At 41.3% G+C, this 27,023-nt stretch overlaps 1 protein-coding gene across 7 annotated transcripts in view; it reads left to right on the top strand.

The window, feature by feature from the left end:
- Window positions 1-27,023, top strand: part of UBR4 (ubiquitin protein ligase E3 component n-recognin 4) — a 127,387-nt gene that overhangs the window by 64,193 nt on the left and 36,171 nt on the right. For 6 of the 7 annotated variants that reach the window (XM_073233302.1, XM_036999922.2, XM_073233303.1 and 3 more), the window contains 19 exons: window positions 590-727; window positions 1,558-1,732; window positions 10,306-10,402; window positions 11,048-11,155; window positions 11,607-11,723; window positions 12,650-12,859; window positions 16,670-16,819; window positions 18,014-18,241; window positions 19,002-19,080; window positions 19,573-19,818; window positions 20,674-20,842; window positions 21,324-21,468; window positions 22,044-22,129; window positions 22,844-22,931; window positions 23,193-23,386; window positions 24,945-25,184; window positions 25,566-25,704; window positions 26,464-26,589; window positions 26,692-26,820. In XM_073233302.1, the coding sequence (XP_073089403.1) occupies window positions 590-727; window positions 1,558-1,732; window positions 10,306-10,402; window positions 11,048-11,155; window positions 11,607-11,723; window positions 12,650-12,859; window positions 16,670-16,819; window positions 18,014-18,241; window positions 19,002-19,080; window positions 19,573-19,818; window positions 20,674-20,842; window positions 21,324-21,468; window positions 22,044-22,129; window positions 22,844-22,931; window positions 23,193-23,386; window positions 24,945-25,184; window positions 25,566-25,704; window positions 26,464-26,589; window positions 26,692-26,820 (2,864 nt within the window). The remainder of the gene's footprint in view (window positions 1-589; window positions 728-1,557; window positions 1,733-10,305; window positions 10,403-11,047; window positions 11,156-11,606; window positions 11,724-12,649; window positions 12,860-16,669; window positions 16,820-18,013; window positions 18,242-19,001; window positions 19,081-19,572; window positions 19,819-20,673; window positions 20,843-21,323; window positions 21,469-22,043; window positions 22,130-22,843; window positions 22,932-23,192; window positions 23,387-24,944; window positions 25,185-25,565; window positions 25,705-26,463; window positions 26,590-26,691; window positions 26,821-27,023) is intronic. The other variant, XM_073233301.1, reaches the window with a different exon arrangement.

Here is a 27,023-nt window from a genome sequence, read left to right as displayed (position 1 = left end):
TGGATGCTGTGGCTGTCTCTGGGGAATTTCCTTGCTTCATTATTAGCATCTGATGAGGATGATTAGGAGGTGTGAAATTTCCCAGTGAGCTTACCACTGGACCACCTGATTACAAGAACAAGCAAACAGGGGTTGATTCAGGAGCTCATGATACGAGATTTCCAAACATAAGCACAAATTGAATACAAAACAAATCTCTCTAAAATTCAGAGTTCCATGCCTTGAATGGTAATGGCTAGTTTCCGATCTCAGCAAATGTCAGTACCACCTAGACAATGGTGACCATAAAGTGTTTTAGCTAGAAAACAAACTGTCCTTGTCACAGATTCTGTGGAATCTGCACTGTTCTATTTGACACGTAACAGCGAAGGAAATGCCCAGTGAACTGGGTTTTCACTTCTAAGTACTGTTTGCAATGCACTGTGTATAGTGTTTGCTGCTGTTAGTGATTAACCAACAAAACCAGTCTTTCCCTTTTTTCTTTGATGACAGGATATATAAACTGCATTGCGTCCTCTGCAGTATGTGGTTTGATGCTTTCACCCCAAGGAGGGGTTTTTACCTGTAACAGCTCTCCTTACTCTCTCAGCTCCAGCCTCAGATGACGAAGGCAGTACCGCAGCAACTGATGGCTCCACCCTTCGGACCTCCCCTGCTGACCACGGTGGAAGCGTGGGCTCGGAGAGCGGGGGAAGTGCAGTGGACTCTGTGGCTGGCGAGCACAGTGGTAATGTGATGGGGTCCTGATTCTCCTTAGAGGGTGGGGCAAAGTAGGAATGCCTTCCTGGGTCCTGGGATTCGTTTCAGCAAAGGGATGTTTTGGGGACTCATTGAAAGCCTTGTGAAACTCGTTTGACCTTAACCCTGGAGTTTCAGATGTTCAGTGGTAATAGCTTTAAGTTTAATGAGGTTAATAGTGAAATATTTTACAGGTGGCTTTAATTATCTATTAGTGGTAGAAAGTAATGACATGTATAATTCCAAATCATGATTAATCTAAAACAATTACGGTATGGCCTTGAAATCCATCATACTGTAGTTTTGCTCCGTCTTTTGGGAGAAGCTATTTTGGGCAATTCTGTTGTTATTGATCTGATGTGATAACATAGCAAGTCATTTTCAGAGTATACCAGCTGGTATGGTGGAGCTCTAGAATGAGGAAGCATTAGCAAAGTCATTTTGATTTAATCTTGTAAAACAGTTTGTGGTCAAAAGTTGGATATGAAAATTTTATATGGAAGAAATTGAGTAGCTGATAATCACTAGTTTTGCAAATCAGTGCACTTTTTCTCTGGAGTATGCAATGGAAGTTTATCAGCAGCAATTGAGATTGTCCTTGCAGATGGATCTTAAATGCTGTAGAAGGATAAATGCCTGCCCTGGTAGTCATATAGCATAGTGCTGTGGGGCAGAGTTGAGATTTTAGTCCTTATTTAGCTTCACACAGAAGAACAAAATTTCTAAAGCTACCAGTCATCTTTTACCTGTGCTGACTTTAGAATGCACTGGATTCCTTTGTGCTTTGGGATTTGATTTGGGCTTCATGTTTCCCTCTAGTATCTGGCCGGAGCAGTGCTTATGGGGATGCCACTGTGGAGGGCCATCCGGCTGGACCAGGAAGCATCAGCTCAAGCACTGGTGCCATCAGCACCACCGCCGGACACCAGGAGGGAGATGGCTCCGAGGGAGAAGGCGAAGGCGAAGGGGAAGGAGATGTTCACACTAGCAACAGGTTAGGACTTGGTCATTCGCAGGCAAGAGGCTATGGGAGAATATTTCAGGAATAGGATAAGGGATCAGTTGCAGAAGGTGGAGTGGTGGTAACAATGTATTTCTTTTGAAATATGAAAGTAATAAACTCAGGAAACAGTTTAAAATCTTAGGAAGTCTTCTAGATCTGTCTTCTTTGTCCTAATTAAAATGACATTAAATCAGTTGTAGACAGGATAGTTTGTTTCTTTTTTGCTTTTTATTAAGGCCCTCTTATATCTCTTAGTAATTGTAAGGTGGTTTTTGGTTGTCCTAAAAATATGTACCTTCCGCTCACATCTTTCATTTTCATCATTACCTATAAACTCATTTTGTAGCATTCTCTTATAAACGACTTTCTAGGCTCAACAGTGATAGTTATTAAGTATATATAACTCCTTGTTCAGCATGTTTATAAGAACAGAGAAATAAGAGCAAATACTCTTTATGTTTAGAAATACCAGAGGTGTGGGGCATTTGGCAAATTGAAAGTAATCTCTCAAATCCTAATGTATCCCCCTCAAAAAAATTCTGGTGGTGTTTGGTACTGGATTGTTGAGGGTGAATATATTCTCGACTAAGAGGTGACTAGAGAAATAGAGGAGGAGAAAGAAAAATCTAAGAAAATACTTGCAATACAATGTTTGTTAAATTTGTTGAGGCCCAGTTATCACATTAGCATAGACATGCATTTTGAACTGAATGATTTCTATCAGGAAACAAGGTCACTGGAGCAGTCAGGCAGGCAGCCGAGATGTTTTCAAAGGACATCAGAGAGTGTCCTATTCTCCCTGTATCCTGCTGCTTCAAAACTTAAACTCTTGCAACATATCTCTGATGAAGATGATCTTGGGCTCAGTTAACTCATACTATTTTGTGGGAGATTGTTTTTTTGACTTCTTAATATAAAGGTGTGTTCTGCTTAATCTTTTTTTCTCTCATGTGATTTCTAGATTAATTCCATGTTTGCAGATAATGTGGTCTTTGTGAATTCTGGTTCTTTGGAATTTAAAGATATTTTAAATCTAGTCTACCTTTGCTTTTTAATCGAAACACTTAAGTTCATTTATAATTAATGTTAATTACTGATAGATCTGAATTTTTGCCTACTGTTTTCTTTGTGTTTATTCTTCCAATTTATGTGGGTTTTTTTGCCTTTTTTGCAGCCCTGTTTTGGGTTGATTTGCTATTTTTTCATTCCTTTTTCTTTTCTTCATCTCCTCCCTCCAACTCTATAAGTTGGAAGTTCATTCACTCTGTTTCTAATCTTTTAAGTGGTTATACTAGACATTTCAACATGCATACTTACCCAGAACTAAAATTAAATAATAGCTGTATCCTCTTCCTGAGTAATAGGAGAATGTTAGAAGACTTTGCCCCTTCTTGTCAACTTAAGCTATTATTTTTTTGTTTTAATTCTCTTTTAAAATCAAGCTTTCAAGATACCATTGTTTTATATAGTTTATATCATCAGTGTTTGTTTAGATTTACTCATGTTTACCACTTTTTGCATCCAGATTTCTTTGTGCAACTCAGACCTTCTACCTAGGATCATTTTCTTCTTGAAGTACATCATTTCTGTTTTCCTTTAGGAAGTTCCACTGGTTAAAAAATCTCAGATTTTGTTAGTAAGAAAATGTCTTTATTTAGCTTGTATTTGTGGATGTGTTTTTGATGGGGATACAATTTTTTGTGTTGGCAGTTTTTCCCTCCCAGAATTGAAAATGATATGTATTGTTAGTACCATTAAGACGTCACTGGCTTTTATAACTGTTGCTCCTTTTAAAATAATGTCCATAATGCTGCTTTTAAGATCCTTATTTTGTTACTGTTTTTTGTAGTTTTACTAGACTATGTCTAGTGTGGATTTCTTTACATTGGATGTTGCTTTTGCATCATTTTTTGTTAATTCTCTTTTCGGGGCTACACTCAGATGTTATTAAACCTGAACAGTTTCTTCTCCGTGTCTTTTAATATCTGTTTTCTTTCTTTGTAAAAATATTTCCCTGTACTTATTTAGTTCCTTGAGATGTATTTGAGTAGCATCAAAAAACCACCACACATAGGTAAAAGTTTGAAAGATGTATAAGTCTTCTACACTGAAAACTATAAAACCTAACTGACAAAAATTAAAGAGGATCTAAATTAAATGAAGGGATGTACCATGTTTATGGATCAAAAGACTCATTATTGTGAAGATGACTATTGTCTTCATATTGATATAGATTTAATATATTCCCAGGCAGAAATCCCAGCTGGTTTTCTGTATGTGTTGAAATTGACAGACTGATACTAAAATTTATTTGGAAGAGTAAATGACTGAGATTAGCCAAGTGACTGAAGAAAACCTACAAAGTTCAAGGACTTTGTACAACTGTAGCGTATTATAAAGCTTTGATATGTAATCCAGTGGGATAGTGATGCAAGGATAGACAAATAGATTAATATAACAGACTAGAGTTGGCTAGAGTTGATCCACACATGTATGATCACCTGTTTAGTGACAAAGGTGACTCTCCTATAAAGTAGAGGAAAGGATGGTCTGTTCTGTAAATGGCAACGGGTTACTTGGAAGTTCGTATAGAATAAAATGAATCTTCACATGATCATAATCACTAAAATCAATTGAACTCTAGATTCAAGTGTTAAAGATAACACCTCATAGATTTTAGAAGACAAAACATCTTTATAACTTGATGTTGGCAAATATATCTTAGGACATAAAAGATATCTTAGGCAAAGGAAAAAAATGTGTAAAATATAACTATATTCTCAACAGCTCTTCCTGTTTTTTCTTTTCTCAGTGTCAAGATTTGAATCAGCTAATTGTTCTTATAGGCTCCTGAGTGGGGAAAGAGTGGTTAGGGGTCAGTTGTATATTTCTAGTCACTTTTAAGCTGAGGGTGTAGCCTTCTGTAGTTCTTCGTGAAGTTCTCATAGAAAACCCTCTCCACTTGAGGCAGATTTTAAGCTTTTTATGCTTCCTGTTCCAGATGCCCTGTGAGGTGCTAGCATCCAGATGCTCAAGGTGCTTTCAGAGCACCCTGACCTTAAGTTTTCAGATGCCCTGGAAATCAGTCTCAGGGCTGTGCTTATTTCCCTCTGAATCTGTGTCTTCATTCAACCTCTGGCCTAATAATTTCTTAATTGCTGGTGAGCCCATTATTTTTATTTTGACCGTGTGTGCATTAATCTTTCTAAATTTGCTTCTTAATTCTAAATATTGATAATTATAATTGGATTAATTCTGTAGATTCAGCATCAAAATCTTGTCATCTGCAAATAATGACAGTTTAACTTTTCTCCCCAGTCTTTATACCTTTTACTTTCCTCTTCTTGCTTTATTGCATTGGCTGGGATCTCTAGTACAGTGTTTAAAGAAGTGATGATGGTGGCTATCCTTATATCATTCCCAAACATGGGGAAAAGGTTCTCAGTATTTTTACCATCAAGTGTGATAGCTGGAGGGTTTTTTATGGATATTCTTTATCAGATTAACGAAGTTCTGTACCTAGTTTTCTGGGAGATATTTTTATCTTGAATGGGTTTTGAAGCTTTCCAGTTACTTTTGTTGCACCTACTGAATTAATTATATGTCATTGTCCATTATTTAAGATTGTAAGTTACATTGATTCTGTTATTAACCTTGTAGGGACTCTTGATTGTGATGTCATATATATTTAAAGTGATTTCTAGTCTTCTTTTACTTTCACGTATACAGTACAGTGGTTCAGCAGCTACCCATATTATTAAATCCTCACCCCATTAGTACAGCTACTGTCTCCATGCTGTACTACTATACCCATTGCCAACCTACATTATGATTAAGAATTTTTGTGCCCCTGTATCCCTTCTTCCCCTCCCCTGTGGTAACCACTAGTCCCTTCTCAGTGTTTACGAGTCTACTGCTATTTTGTTACTTCTGTTTGCTTTGTTTTTATATTCCACAAATAAATGAAATTATATGGTATTTGTTTCTCCCCTGGGCTTATTTCACAAAGCTAATACTCTCTAGATCCATCCATGTGTAGCAAAGGGCAGGATTTCTTTCCTTTTCATGGCTGAATAATATTCCATTATGTATATATAGTGCAACTTCTTTATCCATTCATCTCTTGATGGATACTTGGTTTGCTTCCATATCTTGGCTATTGTAAATAATGCAGCAGGGGTGCATGTATCTTTTCAGATCAGGGGTTTTGTTTTCTTCAGGTAAATTCCTGGAAGTGGAATTACTAGGTCAAATGGCATTTCTATTTTTAGCTTTTTTGAGGAACCTCCATGCTTCTTTCCACAGTGGCTGCACCAATCAACATTCCCAACAACAGTACAGGAGGGTTCCCTTTTCTCCACATCCTCGCAAACACTTGTTATTTCTTGTCTTTTGGATAGTGGCCATTCTGACTGGTGTGAGGTGATATATCATTGTGGTTTTGATTTTCATTTCCCTGATTAGCAGTGTGGAGCATCTTTTTGTGTGCCTGTTGGTCATCTGTAGTTCTTCTTTGGAGAAGTGTCTGTTCAGTTCCTCTATCCATTTTTAAATTGGGTTTTTTTTTTTGGTGTTGAGGCATATGAACTCTTTATATATTTTGGGTGCTAACCTCTTATCAGATAAATCATTTATGAATATATTCTCCCATCCTGTAGGTTGCCTTTTTGTTCTGTTGATGGTGTCCTTTGCTGTACAGAAGGTTTTTAGTTTGATGTAATCCCACTTGTTCATTTTTTAGTTTGTTTCCCTTGCTTGAGGAGATGTGTCCAGGAAAAAATTGCTCATATTTATGTTCAAGGGATTTTTGCCTGTGTTTCTGAGAGTTTTATGGTTTCATGACTTACATTCAAATCTTTGATCCATTTTGAATTTACTTTTGTATATGGAGTTAGGCAGTAATCTAGACTCATTTTCTTGCATGTAGCTGTCCAGTTTCCCAACACCAGTTATTGAAGAGGCTGTTTTTTCCTCATTGTATATTCATGACTCCTTTATCATATATTAATTGATCATATATGCGTGTTTATATGTGGGCTCTCTATTCATTTATCTCTGGGTCTGTTCTTGTGTCAGTATCATACTGCTTTGATTACTGTAGCTTTGTAGTATAACTTGAAGTCAGGGAGTGTAATCCCCCCAGCTTTATTCTTCTTTCTCAGGTTTGCTTTTGCTGTTTGGGGTCTTTTGTGGTTCCACAAGAATTTTAGAATGATTTGTTCTAGTTAATTGAAAAATGTTGTTGGAATTTTGATAGGAATTGGATTGAATCTGTAAATTGCTTTGGGCAGGATGGACATTTTGACAATTTTAATTCTTTCCGTGAGCATGAAATAGATTTCCACCTTTTTGTGTCTTTAATTTCTTTCATGAATGTCTTACAGTTTTCACAATAGAGTTTTTTCACTTCCTTGGTCAAGTTTATTCCTAGGTATTTTAATATTTTGCTGCAATTGTAAACGTGATTGTTTTCCTGATTTCTCTTTCTGCTAGTTCATCATTAGTGTATAGAAAGCAACAGATTTCTGTACATTAATTTTGTATCCTGCAACTTTGCTGAATTCAGATATTAGATCTAGCAGTTTTGGAGTGGATTCTTTAGGGTTTTTTATGTACAATATCATGTCATCTGCCAACAGGGACAGTTTAACTTCTTCCTTACCAGTTTGGATGCCTTTTATCTCTTTGTGTTGTCTTATTGCTATGGCTAGGACCTCCAGTACTGTGTTGAATAAAAGTGGTGAGAGTGGACATCCTTGTCTTGTTCCTGATCTTAGAGGAAAAGCTTTCAGCTTTTCACCATTCAGTATGATGTTAGCTTATCATATATGGCCTTTATTATGTTGAGGTATGTACTGGCTATGCCTATTTCGTTGAGAGTTTTTATCATGAATGGATGTTGAATTTTGTCAAATGCTCTTTTAGCATCTATTGAGATGATTGTGTGGTTTTTATCCTTTTTGTTAATGTGTAGATATTAATTGATTTACAGATATTGTATGACCTTGCATCCCTGGAATAAATCTCACTTGGTCATGATGGATGATCCTTTTGATGAATTTGGTTTGCTAATATTTTGTTGATGATTTTTGCATGTGTCTTCATCAGGGATATTGGTTTGTAATTTTCTTTGAATGTCTGCCTGGTTTTGGTGTTAGAGTGAAACTGGCCTTGTAGAATGAGTTTGGAATTAGTCCCTTCTCTTCTACTTTTTGGAAAACTTTAAGAAGGATGGGTATTAGCTCTTCTTTAAATGTTTGGTAGAATTAATCTATGAAGCCATCAGATCCTGGGATTTTGTTTTTTGGAAATTTTTTGATTACCAATTCAGTTTCATTGATGGTAATTGGTCTCTTCAGATTTTCTGTCTCAATTGTCATGTCTTATCCTTTGTATTACTAGATTTGATCGGTTAATATTTAAGTCTGTAATTTTTCATCTTTGAAATGTCTTTGTCAGGTATTGGTATTCATGTTTTTCTGTCCTCATGAAATACATAAGGACAAGTTCCCCCTTTCTCTTTTTTAGAGGAGTTTGTGTAAGATTGGTACTGGTATTACTGGTATTGTTGGTCTATAAATTCTTGATAAAATTTAGCAGTAAAGTCGTCTGGCCCTGGACTTTCTTTAAAGGAAGATTTTAAATTATAGATTCATTTTTTAAATGATACAGAATTATTTCTGTTGTATCATGTGTCAGTTTTGGTATGTTGTACTTTTCAAGGAATTTGTTCATTTTATTTAAGTTGTCAACTTTATTAGCATAAAGTTCATAATATTTTCTTTATCATTCTTTTAATGTCTTTAGGATCTGTAATGATGTACCTTTTTTCATTTTTAATATTGGGTAACCTATGTTTTTGTTGTTTTTTCAAAAGTCAGTCTTGCCCAGGAGTTAATCAACTTTATTTACAAAGAACCAACTTTTGTCTTTGATTTTTCCCTGTTGTGTGTCTGCTTTCTATTCTGTTTCCACTTTACTCTTTCCTCTGCTAACTAACTTTTTTTTTAAAACCTTTTTTGGGTTTAATAATCTGTTCCTTTTCTAAAGCCTCTTAAAATGGAAGCTTAAATTATTGATTTTTAAGCCTTTCATTTTAGATACATGTTTGAAATTATGTATTTTTCTCTTAAAGTTCCCTTTAAAATAAACCCTGCTTTGGCTGGAGTCACATATTGTGATATGTTGTGTTATCATTGCTGTTCAGTTCAAAATGTTTTCTAAATTGTGTTGTAATTTAATATTTGGTCCATGGGATATTTAGACATATGTTGCTAAATTTCCAAACATTTGGAAATTTTCTAATTATTTTATTTTCTGGCATGATCTTAGTGTGGATCCAGACCCTGCTCATTTTGTTGAATTTTTCCTTCATGAGTGTGAACTCACATGTACGTTCTCTAAATCTGAAGATTCTAGACCATCACAAAGCTTGTTATATTTTATCCTAAAGTTTATTGTCCTGCTGCTGTCATATCCGTCACCTTTCTTCACATGTGCCTCATCCATTACTGAGCTGTTCTTAATCATTCGTAGTCCCCACAAAGCTTGCTTTATTATCCATGGAGGCATGTGTGGGCTTTTATGTGTTACCATATTCAGAAGGACATTTAACTCATTCCTTCATTTCTTTTTGGAATGATAATTTATTATTCAAGACCTTGTACTTTGATACAACTTCTATTTTGAAAATATTCTGGGTATCTGCTAGGCTATATAGTACATGAAAATCACGTTTTTTAATATACACATGTAGGCATATCATTTTTTATACACAGACTATAAAGTAAAATGAAGCAAAAACAGTTTACTGTGAGTAAATCCATTAATAGATTCAGCAAATATGCTCTTTAATCTCTGTAAGATTAAATTAAGAGATTAAATTAAGCTGCTCACTAGCTTAATTAATTTTCATCTTGGCACTCCTAAATTGGTGTAGTCACTAGAGATTTAGAGCACACCTTTAGTATGGAAGCCCAGCTGTTTATCTGCAGATGAATAAGGCAAGGCAGTGGCCAGCTGAATATGTGGGGGACTCATGGGTCCAGTATGGAAAGGGTGGTGTTGAAATTTTACCCTAAGAAGAAGAGGGACAGGTGTGAGGGTAAAGCAGTGACTGGCCTTCCTAAGGACTTGGGAAGCAAGAAAAAGGAAGGGTTGGGTCACTGCAACTAGATGACAGAGTTTGCAGATAGCCAGATCCCAGGAGATGAATGCCTGGATGCTGAATAGGGCATATGTAAAACTTACTATTGAAGATTTGGTTTTGGTACTGAGAACTAGGATTTGATTGCTTGAGAAATGCCTTAACTTTCCTGGAGTAGGTTTTCAGTACCATCAGTTGTATTTTAGAGTAGTTTTGCTTCCTTTTAATAGAATGAAATTTCTTCTCTGTTGGTGGTATACCAAATAGGTCTTTTTTTTTTTTAACATTTTGTTATTGTTAGGATTATTCCTAAGTAGTAGGCTCCTTGTTTATCTTGGTAGCAGAAGGAAAGAGCTATATTCAGCTGATTAGTGGTTGTGTACTAGCTCATGTTTCATGTGTTTCCTTGGCCTTCTAGGCTGCACATGGTCCGTCTGATGCTATTGGAGAGACTCCTGCAAACCTTGCCCCAGTTACGAAATGTCGGAGGTGTTCGGGCCATCCCATACATGCAGGTATTGGCAGTTCACCTGGGTCTGTTGTGTTATAGTTGGACCATTCTTTAGCATGCTCACACCTCTCTTCCAGAGGCTCCGTAAGGCATTGTTTGGCATTGGGTCATAGAAAAATGGAATGCAATTTTGAACGGTAAGTCATAGCCCTTCATTTCATTGATGAGAAGACAAAGGTCAGAGAACTTAAAAAAAAAAAAGTCCACAGTCATCCAGCCTAGTTATTGACAGAGCCAGGGGCAAAGTCTGCTCTAGAGAGTCCTAGGCTATAGTGACTCTTCATTAAGATTAGTATTAGAGTGTGGCCTAATAGCTGCTCTCCCACTTCAGACCTTCCTCTGAAGCAAAACTGATCTTTAATTCCTTTAGCCCAGAACACTGCCCCATCTCAAGCCACTTTTAGTTGGATATAATATAAGTTAGTCAATTAGTTTTACAACTTTTTGCAAAACATTTTTTGTGATGCCAGGTGTGGCATATAACAGAATTTGACTCTTCTGACTCTGGGCACTTAAACTTGGATACCTTGGGATTTAGAACCTCTTGCTGGATTGTAGTTATGATTGACAGGTTTCTTCTGAAACACCTGTGTTTAGAGTTGTTCTTTAGGGAATTGGTGTCATGTTTTATCTCTCTCTTGACTTCCAGGTCATTCTGATGCTCACTACAGATCTGGATGGAGAAGATGAGAAAGACAAGGGTGCCCTGGACAACCTGCTGTCCCAGCTGATTGCTGAACTGGGCATGGATAAAAAGGTAATGCTGGAGAGTCATACTGTGTGAAAAACAGAGATTGGCTGATCGTTCTGTTTTTCATTCCTCTTTTAGAGGAACTTCACCTGGTTTTAGGGGATAACATCTACCAAGGGCTCTTGTTCTCTTGATTGAACAAATATGTTTTCAGTGCCTGCTTTGGCCCAGGCATACTGCCAGGGATTGGATGTAAATGAGGAACAAGACCGAGACCTCCTTATGGACCTTTTGTAGCTCACAAGGTGAAAGTAGTAAATTTGTTGTTTGTCTCTGCATATGGCTTCCTAAGGGAATCAGGCTTTAGGTAATCCAGGTACCACCAAGGATACTTTAGAATTTGTTTTGTCTCTGATTCCATCCGAAAAACACGTAGTGCTGATAGGCTTGTGGAAATCTTGTTCAGAGGATGCTCAGGCTTAAAGTGTGGGTTTCTGGGCTCTGCTTCTGCCTGCAGGATGTCTCCAAGAAGAATGAGCGCAGTGCCCTGAATGAAGTCCATCTGGTGGTAATGAGACTTCTGAGTGTCTTCATGTCCCGGACCAAATCCGGATCCAAGTCTTCCATATGTGAGGTATTTTGGCTTTGAGCTTGTAGGTCTGGGACAAGGTAAGAGGATTGTTTGGTGCTAGGGCCAGGGGCAGGGTGTTAGTCCTATGTTAGAACAAGGCCACTATTGTTCAATTGGAGTAAGATTCTGAGCTGTCACCTCTTCAAGAACAGAGCCTCCACCTTTTTCAGAATCCCTTCCAAGCCCTGATCTTTGCCAACAATCCCTCCATTGGAGGGGTTAAAAAGGGTTGGAAGTTCCAAGCAGGGGACTGTCTACAAGGCACAGAGTGGCTAAGAGGATTCCCCTAGTGCATGTTGCTATAAGGTATGGTAATAAAGCAGAGAGAAAGCAGCAAGTGCATGGTGAAAAGGAGATTAACACAACGCAGAGAAGGTAGAACTGTGGGAGCTGAACTGCATCCAGTCTTAATGAGCTTAGGAGCTGTGGGGTTTGCTGTGATTTGCAAGGCTCTCCTAATGGTTTTATTTACAGTAGCTTTTCTCCTACTTTTTATTCATGTGATCACTCACCCCATCTCCTTTGGAAGCTGGTGCTATGGGAAGAGCCTCTACTGGGAGGGCGGGTTGCTAAGAAGTGCCTATAGTGGAAAGCTTTCTCTCTCCTTGAAATGGACTTTGTTAGTTGTCTGGGGGAAAAAGAGAAAACCCTCCAGTGTGTCCAGGTGGAAAGGCTGTTTAATCCTAGCCTCCTTGGCCTCTGGCACGTGTGTATAGGGAGATTCGAGTTGAGAACTGGTGTTTGTTTTCTCTTACCATACAGTTGTTCAGAAGAGTGGGGCAATGTTTGAGCTAGTCAAGAAACTTTTAATTTAAGAGACTAACTCACGTCTAGGACAGCTAATTCTAAGACTGTTGTGAGTGTGTTTCTACCTCAGCACCCAGCTGGATCTCACACTGATTTACAAGCCCTCCCTGTTCTCTCCCCAGTCGTCTTCCCTCATCTCTAGTGCCACAGCAGCAGCCCTGCTCAGCTCTGGGGCTGTGGACTACTGCCTGCATGTGCTCAAGTCCCTGCTGGAGTATTGGAAGAGCCAACAGAGCGACGAGGATCCCGTGGCTCCCAGCCAGTTGCTGAAACCGCATACTACTTCATCCCCACCTGACATGAGCCCCTTCTTCCTCCGCCAGTATGTGAAGGTGAGGTTTTCCTGTGGCGCGAACCACTCTTGTCCCTCATCCAGAGCCGAGCCCTCTGCTCGTCACACTTCCTTGGTGGGTTGTACAGTTGTATTGAATAACCACTCTCCTAGCCTTCTGTGGGATTCTGATTCCTGCCACTTTGTAAACCTGAGGAATTGAGTGAAACTAGACAGTCATGTCCTTTCACACTAAGCTCCTTAGAAAGAGGAGAAGGTATAAGGTAACACTGTCAGTTGTAGGTCATGTCCTACTTCTGATCAACTGAGTCTGGGAACAAGTCCCCGGGAACAAGCATTCCCACTTACAGTCATGAAGCTTGGAGAAATGCTAACCTTAGTAACCCTCAAGTACAAGCGGGAAAATGAGGATACACATAGTATCTGCTTTTTAGGGTTATTGTGAGCATTGAATGAGGTCGTGCTTACAGAGCACAGTGCCTCGCTCTACATTGCTCGACAAATGTTATCTCTATTCTGAGACACAATGATGCTGAAATTAGGCCAGTTAACAGTACAATGGCCTCTAAATGTTCAAGAAAAGGGTCTTGTGTCTCTCACTTTAAATCAAAATCTAGAAATGATTAAGCTTAATGAGGAAGGCATGTCGAAAGCTGAGGTAGGCAGAAAGCTAGAAACGTGTAGCTAAGTTGTGAATGCAAAGGAAAAGTTCTTGAAGGAAAGGATTTTTGCCATTTCTGTTCCCTTGAATCTGCATGCGGGGGTGGATGGGGAAGACTAGCTGTGCTTCTTCCTGTAAGTTAAGAACTGCTTTGAGTAGCATAGGAATAAAACAGGCATAAAATGTGAATCTGACTGTATCCTTTCTTCAAATAACCCTTCAGTGGTTTTCCGTAACTTCTAGGCCCAAAGTTCTTTGAGGATCCAGTTGTCTTCCTGTATCTCTAGCTTTACCACCTACAATATTCCTGCATGCATTAATCTGTGCATTTCCCCAGATGTAGCTTGTTGCCTTTGTACATGTAGCCCTTCTGAAACTACTTCCTTTCCTTCTGTACCCCTTTCTTTGCCCATCTAGCTAGTTCCCAGTCCTTCAAGACCCAGTTCAAGCACTGAATCTTTGTGAAAAACTTGCCCAACACACTATTTCCTGCTATGAAGTTGGATCAAGGTAGCCTTTCCCAGGGTTCCCAAAGTGCCCCATGCACACAAGTTGGGAGTCTCCCCCACCAAACTATCAGCAGAATTCTTTCTACGCCTCTTTAACACCCCCAGTGCTTGGTATGGAATTGACAAATAACTTGATTATATAAGACATGTTGTACCACAAAACACTCACAGACTCTTTCTGGGGGACCACACAGCTTGCAAGATAGCTGTTGCTTCCCCTGTCCTCAAATCTCTCAGTACCCCTGCCTCTCTGTGATGTGAACCCAGAATCTCTACCAAGTTTAGTGGTCCTGGCCCCCTTAGTTTATTTAAATATTTGTTGTTACAGAAAGTTATGGGTCTAGGGAATGGAGTACATCTCTCATAGAAAGTTAAGGATCCTTCCCCACTATTGTTTTTTCAATTTTTTCTCATTCAAACTCATTTTTGTTTAAGCAGAATATAGGCATACCTCATTTTATTGTACTTCACTTATAGTGCTTAGCAGATAAATGTTTTTTTACAAATTGAAGGTTTGTGACAACCCTGTGTCTAGCAAGTCTACTGGCACCATTTTTCTAACAGCATTTTTGCTAATTTCACAGCTTTGTTTCATATTTTGGTAATTCTAGCAACAGTTCACAGTTTTTCATTATTATTATATTTGTTATGGTGATCTGTGATCACCGATCTTTGATAATCAGTTACTGTTGTAATCGATTTGGGCCACTACCAACCATGCCCATATAAGACAGCAGACTGAGTAACTCACAGTCTGCTCCACCAACCAGCTGTTCTCCATCTCCCTTCCTCTCCTTGGGCCTCCCCATTCCCTGAGACACACTGATGTTGAAATTAGGCCAATTAATAACAGTGCAATGGCCTCTAAATATTCAAGGAAGAGTCTTGTGTCTCCCACTTTAAAACAAAAGCTAGAGATGGTTAAGCTTAGTGAGGAAGTCATGTTGAAAGCTGAGGTAGGCAGAAAGCTAGAAACATGTAGCTAAGTTGTGAATGCAAAGGAAAAGTTCTTGAAGGAAATGAAAAGTTCTATTCCAGTGAACTCATGAATGATAAGAAAGCAAAGCAGCCTTATTGCTGATACGGATAAAGTTTTATGGTCTGTGTAGAAGAGCAAACCAGCCTCAACATTCCCTTAAGCCAAAGCCTACTCCAGAGCAAGGCCTCAACTCTTCAATTCTGTGAAGGCTGAGAAAAGGTGAGGAAGCTGGAGTAGAAAAGATGGAAGCCAGCAGAGGTTGGTTCATGACATTTAAAGAAAGAAGCCACGTCCATAAATACAAGTGCAAGGTGAAGCAGCAAGTGCTCACGGAGAAGCTGCAGCAGGTTGTCTGGATCCAGCTGAGATCATTAATGCAGGTGGTTACACCACACAGCAGATTTTCAGTGTAAATGCAACAGCTTCCTATTGGAAAAAGATGCCATCTAGGACCTTCACAAGGGAGAAGTCAATGCCTGGCTTCAAAGGACAGGCTGACTTTCTTGTTAAGGCCTAATGCAGCTGGTGACTTTAAATTGAAGCCAGTGTCATTTACCATTCTGGAAATCCTAGGGCCTTTCTGAATTATGCTAAATCTACTCTGCCTGTGCTATGTAAATGGAACAGCAAAGCGTGGATGACAGCACATCTGTTTACAACATGGTTTACTGAATGTTTTAAGCTTGCTGTTGAGACTCACAGCTCAGAAAAAAGTTTCCTTCCAAAATATCACGGCCACTGACAGTGCACCTGGTCACCCTAGAGCTCTGATAAAGATGGACAAACCTATTCTGCAGCCCATAGACCAAGGAGTCATTTCAACTTCCAAGTCTTACTGCTTAAAAAATAGATTTTGTGAGGCTATAGCCGCCATTGATAGTGATTCCTCTGATGGATCTGGGCACAGTAAACTGAAAATCTTCTGGAAAGGATTCACCATTCTAGATGCCATGAAGAACATTTGTGATTATAAACAATATAATTGATTACAAAATATCAGTATTAATAGGAGTTTGGAATAAGTTAATTCCAACTCTTCTGGATGGCTTTGAGGGGTTCAAGACTTCAGTGGAGGAAGTCACTGCAGATGTGGAAACAGCAAGATAACTCGAATTGTAAGTGGAGCCTGAGGATGTGACTGAATTGCTACAATCTCATGATAAAACTTGAACAGATGGGAAGTTGCTCCTTTGGCTGAGCAAAGAATGTGGTTTCATGAGATGGAATCTACCCCTGGTAGATGCTGTGAAGACTGTTGAAATGACAACAATGGATTTAGAATATTACAGGAACTTAGTTGGTAAAGCAGCGGCAAGGTTTGAGATAATTGACTCCAGTTTTTAAGCAGACAGCACCACTGCTGCAGAGAAATCACCTGTGAAAAGAAGAATACATTGATGCGGCAGACTTCACTGCTGTCTTATTTTAAGAAACTGCCACAGCCACATCAAACTTCAGCCACCATCACCATGATCAATCAGCACCTGTCAGCATAGAGGCAAGACCCTCCACCAGTGAAAAGATTGTGATTCGCTGAAAGCTCAGTAGACTTGTTGGTCGGTGGTAGCTCTGGCTTTAAAAGTTACCATTTACCAACTTCAATCTGTGGTATGCTTAGTGAGCAATAAACCAACCTTTTACCTAGTTGTGGTCACGGGCAATTGTCAGTCACGGCTTCTTACATGAATGTTCTTTTCCCAGGGTCATGCTGCTGATGTGTTTGAGGCCTATACTCAGCTTCTAACGGAGATGGTACTGCGGCTTCCATACCAAATCAAGAAGATTGCAGACACCAATTCTCGAATCCCACCTCCTGTCTTTGATCATTCATGGTTTTACTTTCTCTCAGAGGTAAGTGACAGTCCCAAGCATGTGCCAGTTGGGGAGAGGACACGAGCTATGATTGCCTTTGTGGGCCCCTTTTCATCCTGACCCCCATGGTGCATATACCCTAGCTGCTCCCTCCCACCAGTTAGGTCTTGCTGCTCTGGAGTATGCTATAAGGGGAAACTGGAAGATGTGTATCTGAGCAAGCTGCCCACTTTAGTTTCTGATTCTGAACACTTAATTCCCCCCACAGATGAATTCCCCCCCACAGATGGTGATAATGGGCAAGTTTAATAATTTAGACTCTGTCTAGAAAACAAAAGTAGACTATTTAAATTAATGGAGAGATTTTAATACAGGCAATTGCTTAAACAGACTTAAAGAAGCAATAGATAAAAAGGGATTATTGAGGTAGCAGAGAGAGAGAACTGTGAGCAGCAGCTCCCAGAGCCCTGTGTGTGAGCAGCGGGTACTACCTGGATGTTGGGTCCTCAGGTGCTTGGAGGGCACGAGATACAGGTGATTTTGGAAGCTCTGAAGGAAGCAGATGAGTAAGACCAGTTGTACTTGCTTTGTCCTTGAATGCTAAAGGAATGAGGGAGGCAGCCAGGGTGGGGCACCATGGCTAGGACAGCAGGCAGACAGGAAGGATCTAGCCTCATTCCTCCTGCCACCTGTTGAGAGCCAAAGAGGGGCTGGCTTGCAAAGAAGCATTGCATTTAGCGTGACTCCAGCCCCAAGGCCACAGAGCAGGGTAGAGCTGGGTGGGTTTGGAGCCAGCCGAGAGATGATAGCTTAATAACCGCCACAGCAACCATAAGGTTAAGTCTGGGGAGGATAATCTGTTAGCAGAACCCAAGCGACCATTTCAGGTTACCATGTCACAGCCCCAACTTTTTTCCACCTCTTTTAATTGAAAGAGAGATTGGGAATGTTTTTTTCTTCGGGTTTCACTCTGGGTGGGCTGGAGTAGAGGCCAGCTTCCCTAGAGACTCCTAAGTACTCCAGGAAGGGCAGTAGGAATATTGTTCTTTTCCCACCTTGGATTTCTTTCTTTCTCCTGGTCCCTGAAGTTCATCAGAGGCTAGCTTGGCCCTAAGGAAACAGCTTGGTTTGTGTTTTGCATAGTTGTTCCTAACAGTTCAAGAAAGCCCAGGGGGCCGTGACTGGTACAGATGTGGTTACAGAGTTGTTGACTCTGTTGTTTCTCTGCTCAAGTATCTGATGATCCAGCAAACTCCATTTGTGCGCCGTCAAGTCCGCAAGCTGCTGCTCTTCATCTGCGGATCCAAGGAGAAATACCGCCAGCTCCGGGATTTGCACACCCTGGACTCCCACGTGCGTGGAATCAAGAAGCTGCTGGAGGAGCAGGGCATATTCCTCCGGGCGAGTGTGGTTACAGCGAGCTCAGGCTCTGCCTTGCAATATGACACCCTCATCAGCCTGGTACGATGAGGGGGAAATGGGAGGGAGAGGGCATGTAATGAGGCTCAGCTAAATAGGATGGAGCGGTGGAGGGCTTTTAAATATGTAGAGAGCATCGTGGCCAGGATAAATCCATAGTACCTGCCTGGGTGCTCTACCATGTGGTGTTGGCTTCAGGGTCAGAGGTTTCCCTCACCATTCCTCCCCCACCTGGCAGTGGTTCCTCCATTATGAGGAGGGTAGCTGGGCTTCTTACCAGTGTTGCTTGCTCCTACCGTGGGTAGGGTCAGCCTGAAATTTGTGCACCTCTCATTTTGTCCTTGAAGATGAAAGAAATTGTGTATTAGTGCCTGAAGCTAAATTGTTTAGACTTTGGGGAGTAAACTGAATATATTGCTTAGGAGCATCTAGAAAGAACATCTTCAGTACTAAGGACTTCTAATTCACTGTCCTTAACTACTGTGCTTTTAGCAAGAGAGAAATAAACTGGGTTGTAGTTTCCCAGGTTGTGTCCTGTCTTTCATAGTACATTGTTGAGTGATCTGAAGGGCCTCTGACAACAAAGGGCCTTTGTACGTTGGGGAGTCTTATGTAGGTGGCTCAGTAAGAACCTCAGTATGTGGACTGGTCCCAGGTTCACCAGGTCTCTCGATCCACTTGCACAGAGGGACGTGTTCTTGCAATCCAAGGCTGGAATGATGATCCCTCAAGGCAGCAGGTGTGGTACCGTGTGAGACTGCTTGGTGGGGTCCCTCAATCTACTGCTTGGTTTCCATTTCAGATGGAGCACCTGAAAGCCTGTGCAGAGATTGCTGCCCAGCGAACCATCAACTGGCAGAAATTCTGCATCAAAGATGACTGTGAGCAGTGCATGCCTTTTGGTTTCTGTTACTTCTTCCTTCCTTCAAGAACTAGTTCTCGAGGCTTCTTTGCCAAGCACTACACTGAATGCTAGATGTAGCCAAGAGCAAAGTGTATAGACAGAACTCTGCCTAGCAAAGGAATAAGTACAAACTGAAAAGGGAGGTAAGGGTTGGTGGATGATTTGGGAGGGTGTGAGGACGGAAAGCAGGAGTATCTGACTTCCCGATTGTGGAAGTATAACGCTAACGAGCTTATGGAGCCTGGAAGACCATCTTACTGAAAGTGGGGGCCAGTGGGCAGTCCCTGTGCAGTAGGTGGGATGCTGGTCAGGTATTTCCGCAGAGGGTGTAAATCCAGCAGAGAGAACTTGGATGAGGAAGCTGCTGGGAATAGAGCAGTCCTGGCCGTGTCGTGTGGAGTTGCTCCTGTTTCTCACGTTTAAGTCTAGAGCTGTCTAAAAGCTGAGCTGCTGTCTGCTTTCCCTACAGCTGTCCTGTACTTCCTGCTCCAAGTCAGCTTCCTGGTGGACGAGGGTGTGTCCCCCGTGCTGCTGCAGCTGCTCTCCTGCGCCCTGTGCGGCAGCAAAGTGCTTGCTGTGCTGGCGGCCTCTGTGGCGGCCTCCAGTGCTTCCTCCTCCTCAGCCCCTGTGGCCGCTGGTTCTGGGCAAGCCGTGGCACAGGCGAAGGCATCCACTAAGAAGAGCAAGAAGGAAGAAAAGGAAAAGGAGAAGGAAGGTGAGTCACCCTTTTGTCTTGGTGACCCAGGTGATATGTTTTCCTCTCCCTTGGAGCACATGGTATATTTTCTTCTGAAAGGGCTTTTATCCTGATTTCAGGGACCTAAAACCTCAGTGTCTTCCAGTGTCTGCTTTTGGTCTCATTTAACGTTAAGTTGAAGGTAACACCTTAAACAATGTGACTTCCCATGCCAAGTGTCAATAATGGGAAAGGTCAAAGTGCACTGAACCTTTTAGTAAGCCAAGTCCCTTTTTCTGTGAAATAATAATACTTGCTCTGTGGAGAGGTTGTTGGCATTAAATGATGCTTATAAATGTGCCTGGCAAACTGTTAAATGCTCTACAAATTATTTTAGCTGATCCTTATTGTAGCTATTTTAGCTGACTTGTTACCATCAGAAAGGCAAGAAAGCCCTTCTGCTTCACTGCTTTTCATGGTCCATGGAGGCCTGAACTGGTGAGCTGAGGTGGAGAGCGATGGAGGTGGTTCATATTATCCCAGTTAATTATTCAGATATCTCTGCGCAGGTCTGTAGTAATGTTGGCTATTTTAGATAACAAACTTTTGAAAGGAAATTCCTTCTCCAGAGTAACTATGTTTATTCAGTGCCAGTTTTATACTCCTTTATCCTGTGCCCTTTTTTTTTAATTTTACATCATTAGATGTTTCATTTGGGGCTGACCTTTTGTACCCTAGTAAACAACTGAAAATTGTTTTTAGATTACAACCATTTAGTTGAAGCTTTTAGACCTGGATAGACTCCCCTCCCTCTCCCATCTGTTAACACCGGCTGTAGGCCCCTAGACCACTTCTTCCTACTCTTCAGCCCTCAGCTGTGTGCCCATCTTCCAGGTGAGAGCTCAGGCAGCCAGGAGGACCAGCTGTGCACAGCTCTGGTGAACCAGCTGAACAAATTTGCAGATAAGGAGACCTTGGTCCAGTTTCTGCGCTGCTTCTTGTTAGAGTCCAATTCTTCCTCCGTGCGCTGGCAGGCCCACTGCCTGACACTGCATATCTACAGGTAGGGGCTGGGGCTTTGTGTTGGCTGTCAGCATGGGTCTGGGACCAGAGTGGATGATGTAGTTCTGTCTTGGTTTTACGTTACATACTCATGGTCACAGTGTCAATATTTACAGCAGCCTGAATCCTCTTACGTTTTTAGCTGTTAAACTGATGTTATAAGCAAGAGATGATCTGTTTTCCACTAAGAAGGCTATATTTAGAAGTTTGTAAAATGAGCAGGCTTGACTATTTAGGACACTAAAGCTCAGTTTTGCCGTTTAGTGATGTTGGGTGATGGAAATAGACCACCACCTGAGGACACAGACAAACCATGCTACATGTGTTAGGATGGGTTGTCAAAAGAGTAGTGAGACAGGTCACCTTTATAGTTGTGGGAAAATAGATGCATCCACAAAAACTGTATGTAGGCCTTGTTGATAAATAAAAGGTACCTCAGGGTTTTTTGCTGCTTCGTAATACGAACTGTCGTTTATCTGCAGAAACTCAAGTAAATCTCAGCAGGAGCTCCTGCTAGATCTGATGTGGTCCATATGGCCGGAACTCCCAGCCTATGGTCGTAAGGCTGCCCAGTTTGTGGATCTACTAGGATATTTCTCCTTGAAAACCCCACAGACAGAGAAGAAGGTAACAGCTGATTTACATCCAGAGGGGCTAACTTGCCATATTTAACCTTTTTTCTCTTAAGAACATTATGACCAACTCACATAGGGGTGCATATATGCAATCTCTTTTAGGTATATGTTAAGCATTCCCAGTATGTATACCACATAGACAATACACACTAGCAAAAAAGTACAATCCAAATTTGGCAACAGAGGTAGCGTAAAGTAGGGGAGAAAATGCAATTCATTGAAATTGCTTGGGAAAGAAAGTGCTCCTCTGGGTTTCCTGGCAGCCCTGATCACCCAGATGTGTTTCTATAGTCAGTAAACCACTGTGTGACTTCTCCGTAGAAATGAAAATAATCCTCCTTTACAGGGTCTAAAAAGATGGACTATCACTAACATTGTAGAGACTGTGAAGAAGAGAGAGTCCTTTAAACAACTAGGCATTAGGCCCAGCTTTGTATGTCTCCGACTGCAGTCTGAGAAGTCTGGTACTGCTTGGACAGGGTCAGCTAGTGAGCAAAAGGCAGAAGTCTTTCTCGGGTAGACTGTCCCTGGGCTTTAACTGTGGTCCTTTATTGATTTCTGTTTCAGTTGAAGGAATATTCACAGAAAGCTGTGGAGATTCTGCGGACTCAAAACCATATTCTCACCAACCACCCCAACTCAAACATTTACAAGTAAGCTTTATTCTGTGTTCTCCCTATTTGAAATTCATTCAGCAGTCTGAGTTGCTATTTCCACATTGATTGTCTCTCACATAGGAATTGCTATGCCCCTGTCTAGTTGATCTTTGAAATCCTTCCTCGTAGCTGGTACGAAGTACTTGTACATAGAAGGTACTCAAAATGTAATTGTGGAATTAGGATTTAGTAAGCAGTTACTTAAGAAGGTCTCTATTTTCAAGAATGTAAGTCTAAATTAGTAAAGTATATAGAAAATGACTGTTTTTTTAAAAAACCAAACTTTTGAAAGAGAGCATTGGTTAAACTGAAAATGTATTACTTCCCTGATTTAATAATGACTGTTTTTTTTCTCCAAACTTTATTGAGGTTTACTTTACATACCAGGAAATTAACCTGTTTTAAGTACATAATTCAATGATTTTTAGTAAACCAAATTGTGACTCCTCTTTGAGTCAGATTTTAATGTAACTTTAGAATTCCCCTGACCTCAGGACAGCTCGCAAATAGGAAACATGTAAGATCTAAGCATTGAAATTTCCATCCTGTAATTTCTGAACTCTTTTGGGATTTCTCACATTGCCTTGTGTTTCACTAGGATGGGGCTGGCATTGGGGAATATTGAGCCATGGCTTTTTCGTGGTTTCTTTATGAAGCACAGTGCTTTCCAAAGTGAAAATCTCCTTATACTGAGACTGTTCTCTTCCTTAGCACCTTGTCTGGCTTAGTGGAGTTTGATGGCTATTACCTGGAGAGTGATCCCTGCCTGGTGTGCAATAATCCAGAAGTGCCATTTTGTGTAAGTGACATCTACAAGTGACTTGTAATCCTGAGGCTTACGGGGCTGGTGGGTTTCTTGTTTCCAGAGATGGATTGTTGCCATCTAGGTGTTCCTCTGCTAATGGCTCATCACCAGTAGTGTGAATCCTTACTTGCCATGCTCATTGCCTCACATAGAAACTATCCATGGATGAAGTGGGTTACATTGATGAATTGTAGACAACAGGATGAGCCACTAGGATTGAACTAATCCATTGTTTGTGTGTACTCTTGTATTTAGTATATCAAGCTGTCTTCCATTAAAGTGGACACGCGGTATACCACCACCCAGCAGGTTGTGAAGCTCATTGGCAGCCACACTGTCAGTAAAGTGACAGTGAAAATTGGAGACCTGAAACGGACCAAGATGGTGCGGACTATCAACCTCTATTACAACAACCGAACTGTGCAGGCCATCGTGGAGTTGAAGAACAAGTATGGGCCTTCAGATTTGGGGAGGGGCAGCAGGCCTGTGAGGCTCCACATCAGTTGTTGGCTTTGATTGCTGGAATCGGGTAAAGCAGCACATCTCTAGAGGCCCAGTATGTCCTCTTAATCCTCTCTAGTCATGATTGAGGGGCACTAGTTTCTAAGTGTGTTGACAAAGGTTACTTTAAAATCATGTCCAATGGAGCCCTCAGGTTCTTTAGAAGCCTTTCAACATCCTACCTGGGGAGGGGAAGCTGAATAAGGGGGACACCAGGTTTCTCATATCCATGTTAACTAGAGCAGTTCTGTTTTTATATAAAACCTTCTATGTTCGGAAGTAGTGATCATTTTCTGGATGAAGATGCTGTTCTTTTGCTCATAAAGTAGGCATTATTTCAAAGAAGCTTCCGGAGCACATAGTCCTTCCATTTCTGCATGGTGCCTTCCCTCTGTACCTGCTGATGTTGGCTCTTTGTAGCTCATGTATCCCATTGTCTGAATTGGGGCATGATGTTTATGGGCCAGAAAAGGCACTAGCATGGGTTATAGATGACATTTACAGAGATGGAGCTATTGTTGTTGAAGTATCAGTCATTGCTGTTGGGTGGAGAACAGAGGCAGATACTACTTGAATATTAAGATGTACATTGCAGGTCTGCACATAGAACGGAAGAGGTGGAATAAAGCTAGAGTGTACCACACCAACAATGGCCACCAGGAGCTCTGCCTAAAGGAAGTTTTCTTGCTTTGAAAAGCAGACTTGATATTGGTGACCTGCAAATAGAAGCTGCTCATTGGGATAACCCATTTCCCCCTGGAGGAGGGGGATTTCTGTGTATAGAGTCAGCCTAGCTGCTTGTAAAGCACTCAGACTCTGGAATAAGACTGGGTTCGTATCCCAGCTCTACTACCCAGCTCTCTGACCTTGGAAAAGTTATGTAGCCTGTTTCCTTAACCATAGAGTAGAGTTAAATCCACTTGTAGGGCATTAAATGAGTTGGTTTATATAAAGTGCTGAGAAAAGAGTCTGGCGCATAGTAAGTGTTCAATAAACATTAGCTCTAATTGTATTAATATAATTATTCCTAAATAATTACATGCCTTTTCACTTTCTGATTCTACTTGGCACTTGGTCCAGTTCCTGGTATGTCCCTCTGCTTCTTTTAAGCCACCCGAACTTTATCCTTCCAAGGCAGTTGTCATGATGGGAACTTAGAGCATTCACCCTCATGGTACCTCCGGGGATTACTGGCTTCAGCGTGGCATACTTTTGGAGTAATGTCTCCTGTTTATGCACTCTATTGTTTTCTGGAGTCTTAAGTATTACTGTGTAGAACATCTTAAAGCACTTGTATGTTTCATCCTTTTTTGTAGAGAAAAGGTAGCGGAAAAGTATTTTAAAAATTGGGTTACTGTTACTTGTCAGATTTCCTTAGAGTAACCAGTTCATTAGAAAAGTACATAGGGATAGTCTTTTTCTTTGTCTCACCTGACTGCCATCACTGGGGGTGAATTGAGAGGCTATTAGGCCCCCTGCACCTCTATCTGACACTGTCTCTCCTAGGCCGGCTCGCTGGCACAAAGCCAAGAAGGTTCAACTGACTCCTGGGCAGACAGAGGTGAAGATTGACCTACCCTTGCCCATTGTGGCTTCCAACCTGATGATTGAGTTTGCAGACTTCTATGAAAACTACCAGGCCTCCACAGAGACCCTGCAGTGCCCACGCTGTAGTGCCTCCGTCCCTGCCAACCCAGGGGTGTGTGGCAACTGTGGAGAGAATGTCTACCAGTGTCATAAATGCAGGTATGTGAGTGAGGACTTGTCACCCAGGCCTGGGCCATGTTACACACTTTGTATTTTTCCATAAATTTCAGTATCTGGTTCCCTCATAATTAGAAGATTATGGGTACATAGAGTGTGTAGTCCAAGGATAGAGGGAGGCTGGGGGCAGGGACAGTGTGTGTGTATGTTTCCCCATCGTGTGGAGGGCAGCCTGGGGGTGTCCCTACAGTTGGTTCTGGGTCATATTTTCTTGTTACCTAGTGCTTAAGTCATTCTCATCTGTTTGTTATTGTCTCTGCAATAATTCCAGAGTATAGGTGTGGCACAGTCCATCTCCTCACAGGGTCACCCCACTCCACCAAACCTCTGCTGCCCCTTCACCCAAACACTTTGGTTCTTCAGATCCATCAACTATGATGAAAAGGATCCCTTCCTCTGCAATGCCTGTGGCTTCTGTAAATATGCGCGCTTTGACTTCATGCTCTATGCCAAGCCTTGCTGTGCAGTGGATCCCATTGAGAATGAAGAAGACAGGAAGAAGGTGAGGCCAGATCTGTCCTAGACTCAGGGCAGAGGCTTTGATCTGAGCTTCGGACAGAACTGCTGTAGGGCAGTATGCTTTTCTTTCTGGCCCAAGCCTCCCTTGGCTCAGCACCTATGTTCAGGGTCTGGCTTTTGGGTGGGAACAAATAACGGTGTAAGATATATTGGAACACATGGCTTGTATGGGATTTCAGAGAAGTGTTGGTTGGTAATGAAACTAGAGTCTCTCAAGAGGTAAGTAACTGCAGATTTAGAAAGGCAGAAAGGAGTTGGCTTCCTGGTCCTGCCTCTGTCCCCGGACCACTTCATATTGTAGCTGTTGGCTTTCCCTCAGGTTTAGCTTGTGCAGGGGCTAGTTCTCAGCCAGCGTGAGGTGACTAGGTATTAGAGGACAGTCAAAAGGAGGGAACTATTGAACGAGCTACTTAGAGGCAGCATGGGAGAGCAGAGAACATTGAACTTTGGAGTCAGAAGGACAAAAGTTCCAATTCCAGCTGTGCTTTTTAATAGTGACCTAGCATAGATGACCTGTCTCAGTGTTGTATATTTATATGTATGTTGCATTATGTGTGTACATTGTATATTATTAAAAATAATATATGTACCCCACAGGATTATTGTGAAGGATAGGTATTATGAATAACAGTACCTGACATACAGGAAATGAATCTTTCAGTAAATAGTTAGCAGTTTGATTACTCAGGGAAAATTGTCATGCTGAAAAGCTTTCATGCACATCCCGTCTTTTCCTGTCTAGGCTGTTTCCAACATCAATACACTTCTGGACAAAGCAGATCGAGTGTATCATCAGCTGATGGGACATCGGCCACAGCTGGAGAACCTGCTCTGCAAAGTGAATGAGGCAGCTCCCGAAAAGCCGCAGGTAATCCAAGCTAGAGAAGGTTGTGGATCATAACCAGAAGACTGCCCCTAGATGAGACCATCTCACAGTGAAAGGCTGACAGTTTACCTCTTGGGTTTGCAGGATGACTCAGGAACAGCTGGGGGTATCAGCTCCACTTCAGCGAGTGTGAACCGTTACATCCTGCAGTTGGCTCAGGAGTACTGTGGCGATTGCAAGAACTCTTTTGACGAACTCTCCAAAATCATCCAGGTAGAGGAGTGGGAGCGACTTTACTGTGTTCTGTTAAGTGCTAGCAGGATTGATGAGAAACAGTCCTGTCGCTGTCACCCAGTGGCACAGCTCTTGGGGCTGCCCTTGCCCAGCCCAGCCGTCCCACTGCCCACACCACAGAGTTTCTCTCCCACTGCAGTTCAGGTGCTTGGCAGAGAGCCGATTTCATTCCAGAAAACTGA

Source organism: Manis javanica, chromosome 4 (assembly GCF_040802235.1).
Source record: "Manis javanica isolate MJ-LG chromosome 4, MJ_LKY, whole genome shotgun sequence".
In the NCBI taxonomy this organism is placed as follows: domain Eukaryota; kingdom Metazoa; phylum Chordata; class Mammalia; order Pholidota; family Manidae; genus Manis; species Manis javanica.
Note: the sequence above shows the minus strand (reverse complement) of the source record. Positions and strands in the feature narration are given on the sequence as shown.